Source organism: Vicia villosa, linkage group LG5, assembly GCF_029867415.1.
Source record: "Vicia villosa cultivar HV-30 ecotype Madison, WI linkage group LG5, Vvil1.0, whole genome shotgun sequence".
Lineage (NCBI taxonomy): Eukaryota > Viridiplantae > Streptophyta > Magnoliopsida > Fabales > Fabaceae > Vicia > Vicia villosa.
Window position 1 is genome coordinate 156,987,008 of NC_081184.1, and position 14,302 is coordinate 157,001,309.

The 14,302-nt window shown below is 34.6% G+C and overlaps 2 protein-coding genes across 3 annotated transcripts; both read left to right on the top strand.

Moving 5' to 3' along the window:
* Window positions 1-379: 379 nt before the first annotated feature.
* LOC131607910 (IQ domain-containing protein IQM2) lies at window positions 380-3,745 on the top strand. The gene is made up of 8 exons (XM_058879861.1): window positions 380-505; window positions 1,001-1,491; window positions 1,584-1,764; window positions 1,863-1,951; window positions 2,038-2,125; window positions 2,216-2,455; window positions 2,545-2,646; window positions 2,760-3,745. The coding sequence occupies exons 2-8, from the start codon at window positions 1,019-1,021 to the stop codon at window positions 3,540-3,542; spliced, it is 1,956 nt and encodes a 651-aa protein (XP_058735844.1). The 5' UTR covers window positions 380-505; window positions 1,001-1,018; the 3' UTR covers window positions 3,543-3,745.
* A 4,824-nt stretch (window positions 3,746-8,569) lies between these two features.
* Window positions 8,570-10,974, top strand: LOC131607911 (uncharacterized). Of its 2 annotated transcripts, none has more exons than XM_058879863.1 (2): window positions 8,570-8,706; window positions 9,080-10,974. In XM_058879863.1, exons 1-2 carry the CDS (start codon window positions 8,582-8,584, stop codon window positions 10,773-10,775), a joined length of 1,821 nt encoding a protein of 606 aa, XP_058735846.1. In that variant the 5' UTR covers window positions 8,570-8,581; the 3' UTR covers window positions 10,776-10,974. The 2 variants fall into 2 exon arrangements, with proteins under 2 accessions (XP_058735846.1, XP_058735845.1); XM_058879862.1 differs by having other exon boundaries at window positions 8,573-8,706; window positions 9,064-10,971.
* Window positions 10,975-14,302: the final 3,328 nt, after the last annotated feature.

The window sequence follows — 14,302 nt, forward strand, 5'->3', positions numbered from 1 at the left end:
AATTTATTTAATAAACAGTTCAATTGCGGGTTTAATCGATTGAATGCTTTGAATCGAAAATGGTTTGATATTTGATTCGGTTTTTAAAACATTGTTATGAATGATTTTTTTTATCTCATCTCAAATTTCACTTTTTTTTTTTAAATACAGTGTTGACTTTGTTGTGTTTGAATAACACTGAAATCTGTATATTACCTGACAGTTAATTCTGAAGAAAATTTTAATGAATTTATCTGTCTAGGAGGCATCTGCACTAAAAATATTTTAAAAAGAAAATAATTTCACTAAGCAAAAATACTAAAACAAATTATAAAAAAAACGTTTAATTGTCGACTCCACGTGGTCGGAAAAAACTCTCTCTCTCTCTTCATCACACACACTTAAACAATCTCATTACCATTCTTTACAACTTCAAAACTTTCCTACTTATTACTTCCATTTTCCATCATCATCATCATCACCATTATCATATCATACTTCACATCAATACTTCTTCATTCTTCAGGTATATTCATCTTTTTTAATTTTCTTTCACTTTCTTAGTCTATCATATTTGATACTATATTTCATGGATATATGAATCTGTTCCATAGATTTTTCTTTCTTTGCCTATAAATGGAATCTTTTGCTACAATGTTTTTTATGGATCCTTACTGTTTTTAGGAAGTTCTTCATCAGTTTCATGAGAGCTGAGAATGGCTTCCCTTCTCGGTTCTCACCGACAAAAAAATATACATCAAAAAAATATTTCCTTTTTTTTTTCTAATTTCCAAAATATTTAATTTTAGCCAACTTATTTTTCCTGGATTTGTCTCATTGTCAATAATGTCCCACAAAATAACTCATTGAAAAATCGAAGACTGGTCTGGTGTTCGTCTGATACGTGTCATTGTTCGACATATCTTGTTACATTCAGTAGTTTTATTTTCAACTACATCGAATGAAGATTATGTCGTTTTAGACCTTTTGACTGATATAAAATGCATTTGCAATTTTTCAGGGTTGGTTTTATTGTGATATGGGGATATCCTTTTCATGTCCATTTAACTACAATGATGCGGAAGATGACACAGATTCCATGTTTGTAAAATCCATTAACTTCGGCAATGATGAAATCAAAACTCCACTAAGATCAATTAGTTTCAAAAGTGAAGATTTGGAACCTACCATTCTTAAATCTCTAGGTTCTGGAAAGATGACAATTGAAACATCTGTGAGTTTCAAAAGAAATGATTTTGATAGCATTTTATCGACAGACGCTCTTTCATTTGATAATGAGAGTGACAGCATTATGTTGAATGCTAAAATGAGTAGAGAAATCGATGATTTGTCGAATAAGTTAGAACGTCAAGAAGTGGAAACAATTCAGTCTGCACTTTTGAATCCGAGTAGTCCTAAACATATTGCTGCACTGAAATTGCAGAAAGTTTATAAGAGCTTTCGCACCAGACGAAAGCTCGCAGATTGTGCGATTCTCGTTGAACAAAGCTGGTACTTATCGAAAACTTGTCTATTAGTCTTTTTCCTTCTTTGCAAAAACTTGTCCATTTTTTCTAATTTTTTTTACTTGATTTTGTTAATAGGTGGAAGCTTTTAGATTTCGCCGAACTCAAGCGCAGCTCGATATCGTTCTTCGATATTGAGAAACACGAAACTGCGATTTCGCGTTGGTCTAGAGCTAGAACTAGGGCTGCTAAGGTTGGAAAAGGTTTGTCCAAAGATGAGAAAGCACAAAAACTTGCTCTACAGCATTGGCTCGAAGCGGTTAGTTTGACACGATTTCACTCATTGATCTGTTGTTCATTCATCTGTTTATTATACTGTTACTGACTAATATATTTTTACTTTTTTCTATGTTATAGATCGACCCGCGACATCGCTATGGACATAATCTTCACTTTTATTATGATAAATGGCTTCAATGTCAAAGCAGAGAACCCTTCTTCTACTGGTAATTTATATTCCTTGTAAAATAAGTTATATAGATCTTAAATCACCAAAGATGAGATTAATTAAGATTCTTTTTTGAAATTGCAGGCTCGATATAGGAGAAGGAAGGGAAGTAAATCTCGAAAAGTGTCCTCGATTTAAACTTCAACTGCAGTGCATTAAATATCTCGGTCCGGTAAGGTTTCTCACTTTGACATGAACATGGAAAGTTCTAATTATTTTTTGATTTGATCTTCGAATAATCTTTTACATTTTTTTCTTCCAGATGGAAAGGTTTGCTTATGAAGTTGTCGTCAAGGACGGAAAGTTCTTCTACAAACAATCAGGAGAGCTTCTTCATACTTCTGCAGAAGATTCACATGCAAAATGGATTTTTGTGTTAAGCACTTCTAAGTCTTTGTATGTTGGCAAAAAGAGTAAAGGTTCATTTCAGCATTCTAGTTTCTTGGCTGGAGGAGCTACATCTTCTGCTGGTAGATTGGTGATTGAAAATGGTCACTTGAAGGTATAAATCTGACAAAAAGCACTTATTTTGATGGATTCATTTCATGTATGTGCCTATTAATGAATGAATTTTTTGTTTGTTTTCGACAGGCTGTTTGGCCTCACAGCGGTCATTACCGACCGACTGAAGAAAATTTTAAGGAATTTATTTCATTTCTTCAAGAGAACAATGTGAACCTTTCAGATGTCAAGGTATGAAAATTTTGAAACAAAGGATTTAAATATTTTATTTTTTCAGTTTAGATCTGTAATTACGAGATGCGAAAGAGTTTATTTTGATGAAATTTGCTTTGCTTTATATGCAGATGGCTCCGGTTGACGAGGCTGACGAATTCGCTTCCTCTAGAAGCAGCTGTCATCTTAGAAACCACTCATCTGAAGAGGACTACACTGAGAAGATAAACAGCGTGGAGATCGAAGGAACTGTTGTCCGAGACTTGGATTTGAAGAAGGATGATTTGATAGAAACCGGTAGCGAGCCTGTATTGGTTACTTCGAAGACAAGGCAACTCCAAATATTAGGAAGAAAACTGACCAATCTTGAAATACCGAAAAGGAGTGAAGTGTTTGAAGGACTAGAAAACGAGAAAGAAGGCGCGGTTCAAACTTATTCGAGTTTCGAATCGGAAGAATCACTTACAAGTAGTCAAGAAACCGAAGAATCACTTCTATCAGACCATTCAGATTCAACGAAAAACTTCGACGATGACAATGACATAGAAATAATTCCAGAAGAGTCTATACTTAAGAGAATCAACTCCCATAAAGAAACAAAATCATATCAGCTAGGCAGGCAGTTATCTTGCAAATGGACAACCGGAGCTGGGCCACGGATCGGCTGCGTTCGGGATTATCCTTCCGAGCTCCAGTTTCGAGCATTGGAACAAGTTAATCTGTCTCCAAGAAGCGGAACACGCACTAAATCATCGCTCGCGCTTAGGAGCACCACTAGTTTGAACTCAAATATTTCATGTCTTGGGGACACAGCAACTGAGCCACTAGTTGAAAATCAAAGTGTTTCGAAATCGGAATTTTCGCCATTGGCAAGAGGAACATCAGTAATACCAGTGATTTCATATGACTTATGAGTGAATATGATTCATTCTCTCTATTAATTTATTCTTTTTTGTGTGAATAGGTAACAACTATTAATTTTTTGTTGTTATTCTTTTCATTATTATCACATCACTTAGGCATTCTTTTTGTTTGACTCATGTAAAATCTAGATGAATATTGTAAAATTATTTTGAACAAGTTTACTGAACTCAAAAGATACTGCAGATTCATTGATTCAATTATACATAACTTCTATATATTGAAGGTTGGTTTATACTTCAAAGCTATTCTGGTGCAAGTTTATTTTTTTCATGCTTAAATTGAAATTTAAGTCTAATCTACATTTCTTGAAATGTATCTTGTTTTTACATTTGGTAGAAATAAAAGATTTATGTTTAGATACACCCAACAAGACTCATTTTACAAAAGACAAAGTTGTAATAACTCACACAATGTTCAAAAGTTAAGGTCTTTTGTATTAAGTAAATTTGGGAGTCCAAATAGCAGTTCTCAAACATAAAATAGAGATCGTCTAACCAGTGGGCTTAAAACCCAGCCACAGTATTTAGGCCCAAAAGCCCAATAAATGAGAAAATAAATGCGGATTTGCAAGAGTTAGAGATTTTTACCTGCTATCCTGCACTCATATCAGGAACCTCCACAAGTGATATGCTTTTACTATATTACTCTTGTATAATAAAATCTCGTTATCATTTGTAATTTTTTGAATATTTCAAAGTACACAACATCTTACTGGATTTTTCAAAGTATACATTTTTATCGTATTTTTCAAAATATCTGGTAAAAAGTAAAAACTCATGTTTCTCATGCATTTTTATCGAATATTTTGAAAATTCCAATAAAAATGCATGCATTTCTACTGAATATTTCAAAAAATCCGGTAAAAATTCATACATGCATACCAGATTTTTTTTAAAACCGGTCGAAAAAAATGTTGAGATGTTTACCGGAGATTTTGAAATATTCGGGAAATCCATGTAGTTTTATGGATTTTTTTAAATATCAATTTTTTTTTGGGTGTGCAATGTCTTATGTACGAGCATTTTCCCTCCATTTGTGATAGGTGGGTTATTCCTACCATGCATATTCAGACGATTTTATGGAGTACAGAAGGAGGATTAATATGCTGACTATAGACGATGTCATCTGGACACCTGATCACAAGTGTTTTTACCGTCTTTATTTCGTTTTATTACCATATTTTCATATCTTTTATTCGTATTTTACTGCAGAGAATGGACATTTTCATTGTGTTACAGATAAAAGGTATTTGGCGTTGACTGTGGAAGAAAAGGAACGAAAAGCAAAAGATAAGTAAGAAATCAGCAGCCATTATGGCCAGGTCGTCATCATCATCCATGACACCCGTCATGGTCCAAAAAGAAAACAAGAATCCAGCGTGCTAAAGCCATGACGGGCGGGTCGGAGGGGAAGAAATATGGTGGTAAGTGAAGGAATAGAATGAAATACATACCACTCCATTTCACTCCACTTCATCCAATTTTAAATGAATCCAAACAATGGAATATTATTCTATTTCATTTCACCCCGCTTCATCTGGTTCCATCAATCCAAACAAAATTTAAAAGATAAAATTTTAGAAACTAGACTATTTAACAAAAAAAAAATTAATAACCACATTTTCCAAAATAAAAAAATCCAAATGACCTCCTTTTCAAATTATTTCCCTAACAAACCACTTTTCAAACGAAAAAATTCGTTATGAAGAGGATGTGCCACTGCCTGTAACGCATGCACTCTAATTTACATTAAAGCATCATTGCATGTGGCTCGTGCTCCTATGTCATGCTAGAGACAATGGTCCATACATGTATATTTTAGGAGCATGTCTCACTCAGCATGGCTCATGTGTTGTTTTTTTTAATTATTTTAATAAAAAATGATAAAAAATATTTAATGATTGGAGAGAAATTATAATATAATATTATTCCATAAAAAATTACATAATAATTGGAGATAATTTTAATGACCCCCTCAATCCAAACGCCCTTGTGCTTGCCTTCGAGGCCTCACACGATTTTTATGAGGTGTTTGGGATCTTCTGGTATTCACCTGAGATTGTGGTGATTGGTGCAAAGGTCATGGGATATTAGTTTTATCTAACAAATTTTCAATCATATCTCCCCAGTCGTCGGCGCTTCTGTAATCGAGTTTGATGCGCATGTTGTCTTAGTTTGGTTATATTGGTTGGGTTATGTGTGAGCGGGCCGGTTGGTTGAATTGGGACATTGAATCGTTTTGGAAACGAAGTAATGTTTCTTGTGGTGTTTGAAAGACATGTGTTGGTTGGGTGCTTTGGCAGTGTGATGTTTGGTTGTTGTGGTGGTGTGATGTTGGGTTGTATATTGGTTGGGTGCTATAGTAAGATGTAGTGGTATCATATGTGTCATTGGTGTTGTGGTAAGATGTGGTGGAAACATATGTTTGGTGGTGGTATGAGTCATGCTCTTGGTATTGTGTTTGGGTGTGTGGCATGCATTGGTCGCGGTTTTGGGTGTATGTGGTTTCTCAATGTTGTGTGATTGATTGTTGGGTTTGGGTGGGTTGACAATGTTGTTGGGTTTGGTAATGTTGTTTGGTGTATTATAACGAAACTCGTTGGCATGGGTCAATCAAATATCTAGGTCAGACATAAACAATGTTATTGTAACCAATCTATACTAATTCATATGATTTCAAGTTGGTCTAGCATCCTCAGGCAGGATTGGTTTATTTATGACTAGTTGATGTTAGTGCTTCCATTGAAGACATATATCCTTAGATAAGTCTCTCCAATCTCTATGATTCCATTGGACATCGACTCTTAGTTGATTCCAGTCTCCCAAACACGTCAAAGGATCTTGGATTTGTTGTTGCATACCGAAGTGCAGTTTTACACGGTTACTCCGGTGCATCTCCACAGTAGGGAAATTGATGATTGTTGTTTTTGAAGTCCAAATTGTTGCATCCTCGGGATTAATCTCATGGTCGAGACCCAGACGCGACCTCAATAAACTCCGTCTTCAAAAGCATCAGAAACCTACCGATAACCGCATTAGTTAGAGCACCCTATTTTAGGTTCGGATCACTGTTCGAGACAAGAGGTTCAAAATGGAAGTCATTGCTACAATCAGAGTAGTTGTTTAGTGAAAGCTCTATGAAATTTATTTCGGAGGAAACAGTCAAAGCTAACACACATGGGTTTATAATGTTTGACCGAATCAATGGTTGATTCAGTGTACAGGAGACAATGGACCATAATGAGGGGAGGCCAGAGAGATACTATCAGATCGAACTAGATAGAGGTTGGTGCGATTGCGAAAAGTTTCAAGCCTTTCGCACGCCTTGCTCCCATGTCATAGCAGCATGTTCACCTGCTCGCCAGGACCCTTCCAAACATCTATCCATCGTTTACAAAGTCATAAATGTATTCAGTGTGTACAACAATAGCTTCAAGGTAGTAGGTAACAGCACGCGTATTCAAACCAAAATGGATATAACAAACAAAATGGTAAGATTGTGCAGTACATGACGTCAACTCGAAAACAATCGAAAATTTTTTTTCAATGTTGGGTCAACCTCCGCAACATAATTATTGTATGCACTATTGATATGTAATTTATTTTTTGTAATCATGAAATTTTCTATTAAATTCAACTTTCATTTCATATTCAAGACAACATTCGGGTAAAACAAAATAAAGACAACCACACATAAAACTACAACACGATAAACAATTAAAACGACTAAACACATCAACATATCTAGGAGATTACAACCATCAGGGTAATATCAGTTGATCCAAGCAACATAATATGAACATCCATATTAGTTTTAATTGGACCCCACATACAAATTTCTCCATTTTGGTTGAACATCGTAACAAGCATATCAATTCTTCTAACCTTTTCACCATCAGGAGTGCCTCCGTCTAACCATCAGATCAAACTACTATGAAAATTCTCAAAATTCTCCGTGTTCCAACGTCAGGTCTTCATCGGAGGCTTTGTTGGTGAAAAACATTTCTCTTTAATAATGTAAGACATTTTTGAAGAAAGATTTAAGAGTGAAATGAGAAGATGGGTGGTAAATGGTGGAAATGAATAACCTATTTATAAAAAACAAAATAACATAGGAGTCTGGAAGAATGACGCGTGCTCCTAATGCTTACATGCAAGCGTTATTGTCTGTGCCATGACATAGGAACATGCGCCACATACATAGGCGTCTTAGTAAAAATTAAAGTGCGTGCATGGGCGGATCTACGGCAAGCGAGCCCGGACACGCGCCCGGGCTCAACCCCTCCTTTCGTTGTATACTCTCCACCTAATAGTCAATTTTTAGACAAAATCAGGCGCAAAATTAGTAATTTTTAGACAAAATTTAGGGCAAAATTAATAAAAACAGGGTGTGAGATTTTTGGACAAAATCAAGGGCATAATAGGAAAAACAGGATGTAAAATTAAAAAAAATAGAGTGTACAATTTTTGCCCAGACTCCCTAAAAATTTTGACTACGCCACAGGCGTTTCTTCTTCAGAATTTTTTATTTTATGAAAAGTTGTTAGTTTTAAAAATAATTTGAAAAAGTAATTATTTAAATAAAATAAATTCATGCAGAAGTTATGAAATTAAAAACTTGAATTTTAATTATTGTTATAAATATTTATTTGTATAATGATATTGATTTTATACAATAATTATTATATATTTTAAAAATTTTAATTTACATATTAATATATATTAAAGGTTTTATCACATAAACAATTTCCATTAAAATTAAAAAGAAAATACCGTAATCTTTATAAAAAAAAATTACCAGCGACAATATAGTTAATTTTTATACACGTCATGATGTACGGTAAGATCTATTCAAATAAAAAAGGTAAAGACTTATTAAAATAAAATAAAATAGAAATTATAGATTTACTTTATTAAAAAAATACAAAGATTTACTTCAATTTTTTAAAAAGCCTTGAGTATTTTGTCAAAAGAAAACAAAAAGATTTACTTAACTAATTGTATCTTTTTATTGATCCAGTAACAAAATTATGGACTATATATCTAATGGTTATTTCTTAATATTTCACATAAAAAAAATCCAAACCCTAATTGTTATTGAATCAAACTCGTTGATCTCAAATCACTCCAATCTTCACGCTTCAATTTCAATCAGGTTAGCCCTAATTTCTATTCCATCTCTCAATTTTTATGTTCATTTTTGTTTTTTTTTGGCTGTTCACGATCAACCTCGTACTTTAGTTAATTACCGATGACACTGTTTTACATTTACGTTGTCTTTAGATGCTTTCTGTAATTCATCTGAACAATTGTCTATCAGATTGTCGTGTTTTTGTTATTCAAAACTAGGTTTGTAATTTTAAAACATGTTTTTAAGGTTTTTTTTTTGTTGTTGTTGAGCATGTATGTTTTTTTTTTTCTGTTTGGTTCTTGATGTGTGCACTGCATAGTTAAAGACTGTAATTTTAAGAATTTTATGTTGTTGTTTCATCATCTAATGTTTTGGTTGTAGATTTTGTTTTAAGCAGTAACATCAAGTCGAAAAACATGCCAAAAGTTAGAAGAGAGAAGTCTCCGGCTATGGATTGCAGTGGATCATATCCCTATCCTTCCAAAAATCTTGAGCTGCCTAAATCTAGGATTGGATCAGTTGAGGATTGGAAAGAATGGGATGATACTAGGTGTTCTATTTGCATGGAAACTCCTCATAACACTGTTATTCTAAAGTGTTCTTCTTACGAGATGGGTTGTCGTCCTTACATGTGTAATACCAGTTACAGGCACTCTAATTGTCTCGACCAATTCTGCAAGTCGTTTGATTCTCATCTATCGTCTGCGAAACTAGAAGAAATTCCGCTCATAAGAACAGCGCCTCATGATAAGAAACTTCGGTCAGAGGTTGTGAATTCCTCTCCATGTGAGATTCAGTTGCAATCAAAGCTTATCTGCCCTCTTTGTCGGGGAGGAGTATATGGATATATGGTATCAGAGCCTGCTCGAAAGTATATGGATTATAAACGAAGGACTTGTTCGTCTGAGACGTGTGAATTCCAGGGAACGTATCCAGAACTCAGGAAGCATGCTAGGATTGAGCATCCGTCTGTTCGACCATCCGAGGTGGATGTCTCCCGACAGTCTGACTGGTTAAGGATGGAACAGCAAAGAGACTTTGAAGATCTTTTTAGCTCAATCAATGCAAGTTCTGGTGCTGAGTACAGTGGAGAAGACGCCGTGTATTGGTCTGGGGGTTTAGCTGACATGATGTCCATGTTAGTGTCTGAAATGTTTACCCCTGATATAGATGGCTTTGTGACTAGTTTTTTGCCTGATCCAACACCTAGAGTCCCATCACGTGACAGAAGATCTGATTCAATCCACGTGGTACCAAATGATACACAGACAAATCAATCTGCTACACCGAGATCCAGTTTATCTTCAACACATTTTTCAACACATTTTACTTTGCCTGAAATGTCATCCTCTGATTTTGATAGATTTGTGGCTAGTGTTTTGTCTTATCCGATGCCTAGTATGCCATCACACGACAGAAGATTTGAAGCGATGCACTGGGTATCAAATGATACACAGACAAATCAATCAGCTAGAACGGGATCCAATTTTCCTTCAACATATTTTACCTTGCCTGAAATGTCATCCTCGGAAGCAGATAGATTTATGAATAGTTTTTTGTCTTATCCAACTCCTAGAATGTCATCATACGACAGTAGATCTGAATCAATACACGGGGTAGCAAATAATACACACACAAATCAATCAGCTAGACAGAGATCCACTTTACCTTCAACGCCTCAAGGGGAGAGAATCGAAAGAGGTGGACGGAGATCCATTTCGTCATCATCCCGTGATCCGGAAGCAAATGGTACTGCTAGATGGAGAGAAAATATTCCACCCTCAAGAATGGCTCAGGCTCACAGTGTAATTGTTGAAAATTATTATAGAGACTTGAGCCCTAGGGGCAGAACATCTTCAACAAGGATGCCTCAAGTTTCCCAAGTTTCTCATGCTAATCCCCGGCACAACTATTCTTCTTCTGGAAGAATTCCTGGTCAACAAGTTTCTCATGCTAATCCCCAGCGTAACTATTCTTCTCCGAGAAGAATTCCTGGTCAACAAGTTTCTCATCCTAATCCCCGGCACAACTATTCTTCTAGAAGAATTCCTGGTCCTGGTCGACATTTGCAATGGCGCAATCAGGAACGGTGATCAACATTCAATAAAGATTTCTGATTAGCTAAAAAGTTTTTTTTTTTTTTCTCTCTATATTTTATGCAGATAATTTAATAAATATCATGTAAGATAATTGATTTGGATGATTTAGTTCAGTAAAGTTGTATTGCAACCGATAATATTTCTTAATACAGTTTGTTTTTATTGAGAATAGTGCAGCTTGGTTGTTAGCCAATCAATGTCTTTGTTGTGTTTATGTTATGCTGTTCAAAATTGTTTTTGAATGAATTTAATTTGAAAGTATGAAACTTCAGCTCTAGTTGATGCACACATTCTTAGCAGAGACCATTCTTGAAATACTGATTTGTTTGATGTGTTTGCTATATTAATTTGATACTTAATAGGGGGCCTCAAACATTCTTTACTAGACCTAAATGTAAGTAACAATACAAATTATCAGAAACATAAGTAATCATGAGAACTTTTATCTTACAAAGAAGTCCAGCTACACGTGCTTGGTACGGGCGTGAAGGGCATGGTTGTGAGCAAGGACAATAATGTTCCTGTTATCACACAAAATAGTTGGAGAGGAATAAGGAATGTCCAACTCAGTAAGAAGAGACTAACTCCAAAGGATTTCTAAAGTATCAAGTTCAAGGCTTGCTTTTATGTTAGATCTTGAGATGATTGGTTGCTTCTTTGCTCACCATGAGATCAGTTTGGGTCCTATGACACCACAAGCACCAGAGATTGAGCTTTTATCAGCAGGGTAAGAGTCCTAGTAATTATGGCATATTGCATGGTACCCTATGAAGCACGGACTCTGACACATGACACGACACGGACACTTTGCCATTGGTTATATCAAAAACATAGGACACCGGTACCACTACATATAGCATAGTATTTAAGCTTCATTTATCTAAGTTAAAAATATTCTAATGAAAATTAAGATCTTTAAATTTTTATTGATAATAGTTTTAATACATGTATGAAAGATGTGTAAGATATGTTGAAAACTATCCTTTTTTTGAAAAATTTGTATGAATTGTTCGACACGTGTTGTATGAGAGTCATACGATTCTGTCATCGATTTAAAATGTGTCGAAGCAATGAAAAAATCTATTTTTTTATGAGACACTTCTCTGACTTTCCCGACACTTGTTTGATTTTTCCGACACATGTCATACGAGTGTCATACAAGTGTCGGACACCACAACACGCCTACTCTTAATGGTGTCTGTGCTTCGTAGATAAAGGGTTGGATTAAGATCTTTTTCTTCAGATGTAGTAGATGATGTTGTTTGACGAACTTTAGTACGACGATCCTTCTTGAAAATGTCCGATGGGGGTGTAACTGCAAATATAATTGTGAGGTTTTAAAATTTTCAAACTAAGCCCTAAGGCCTGTTTGAAATCATATAGAGAATTGTGAAGCTTGTGAACCATAGACTTATTTGAATTTTCAAATTCAAATGGTTGAGTCATGTACAAAGTTTCATCAAAGTTGCCATTTAGGAATACATTGTTTACATCAAATTATTGGAGTGGCCAATGTTTACAAAAATCCAAGGTTATAATGGTCCAGACTATGACAAACTTGATAACTTGACTAAATATTTCAATGTAGTCAACTCTACTATATTTACAAAAGCCTTTGGTCACTAATTTAGTCTTGTACTTGTGTACTGAGAGATCAGTGGGTGAATTTGTGGTCAATATAGAGGTGATATGTTATGGTCTGTAAGGGATGATAAGGCCATTGGTATTGACCTATATTTTAGTTTGTTATTACTGTATAGTCTAAGTAAAGTAAGACATGAGCAACCTAAGGTTTTAAGGAAAGAATAGTCAAGTGATTGTTGAAAGAGTTTAGTGTAAGGAATACCTTGGTTAAGTGCAGTGGTAAAAAAGTCTATTGATGAAGTACACACTAGTGAGTAGGCATAATCCTACTAGGATACATGTAATGAAATTATGAAAGTAATGTTAGATCTAGTTCTACCACTCGCATGTCTTTTTTTCAACTACTCCATTTATGTGATGAGTATATGGCCATATAAGGTGATGCAGGATACCATGTTGATTTAAGAATTGATTAAAGGGCATGGATTCTTCAGTACCAGACAGTTTGAATGGCCTTTAATATGTAGGGGAATTTAGTTTCAAATTTTCAATCATAGTTTTTTTAAATTGTTGGAATGTGGTGAGAGCATCAAATTTTATCTCTAATAGGTAAATACACGTGAGTTTGGTGTGTGCATCAACAAAGTTATAGCTAAACAACTGTAGGTGTTACATATTCCTGGTGTAGATCAACTGGTTGATGTCCTTACCAAGCCCCTCTCCTGTTCCAAGTTTCTTGAGTTAAGACACAAACCGGGGGTTGCTAAGTCTCCACAAGTTTGTAAGGAGAGTATTAGAGTAAGCTAAAGTAAGTTAAGTTTAGAGTGAGTTAAACTCATCAAGACTGACAAGTGCCAGCTTGATTGTATCTAACTTGCTATAACATGTCAACAGTTTGTAACTATAAATACAAACTGTTATCCTTATTTGTTATTAACTTTTCATAATTAGAAATTCAGTTACAATCAATATGAAAAACTCCACTATAACATTCTATTAGTAACCAGTCATGGCCATGCACCGGATGACACATGTCAGTCAGGTTGTTAGGGCGGTTCTAAATGTTTCTAATTGTGATATATTGTTATTATAACATGAACAGAGCGGATTGAATATTATACAATGAATGGAGTGGAATAGAGCGGAGTGGAATGATGATCTCATTTCATCGTTTGAGTATTTTAGGACGGAACAAGACAAATTATCCATTCAATCCAAATTGAAATCCATTCCGCTCCATCCAATTTTAATTGATCCAGATAATAAAAGTTCATTCAATATTATTTCTTTACTTGACATTTCATCAATTCAACCATATCCTAAGCCTATAATAAGCACTAGTGAGTTTTAGTTAGCAATGCATTCTTTATAATAGAATTGTTTGACATGGATGGATAATTATGCATTCTTTAATTTCATCTAATCCTTTGTCTTGTCAAATACCAGATCACTTCTGAGGCATTTCTACGAAAAACTCTAGACAAAACTCTTGGCAAACACGCCAAAGTACCAAATAGTAAAGGTAGCAGATCCAAAGCCTGGCATACACAACATCTATAGTTTTGATAATCTTTTGTTTCCTCAAAGAAAAATTGACACACAAAAAAATACTCAAACTAGCTAGGTTCACACTAAATAAAATTGTTTTTTTTTAATGTTTGTATATTGAGTAAAAACAATACATCTAAATCATTGTTTTAAAATTTTCGACAGGTGATAATATAAATTTTGAACCAGCCCGATTTGAGAACTAAGCTTTAAAGTAAGATGTATTTCAACTGTATTACCAGATAGAGAAAATGTATTGAGCATTCTACCATTTTATTATTAGTAACACTATAAAACATCTCACATGTTATATCGTTATGTGTTAAGACTGCAAAAGGATTATTTCCAGTTATGAGTAACAGCGGAAGGATGAAATAGCAGATAGTATG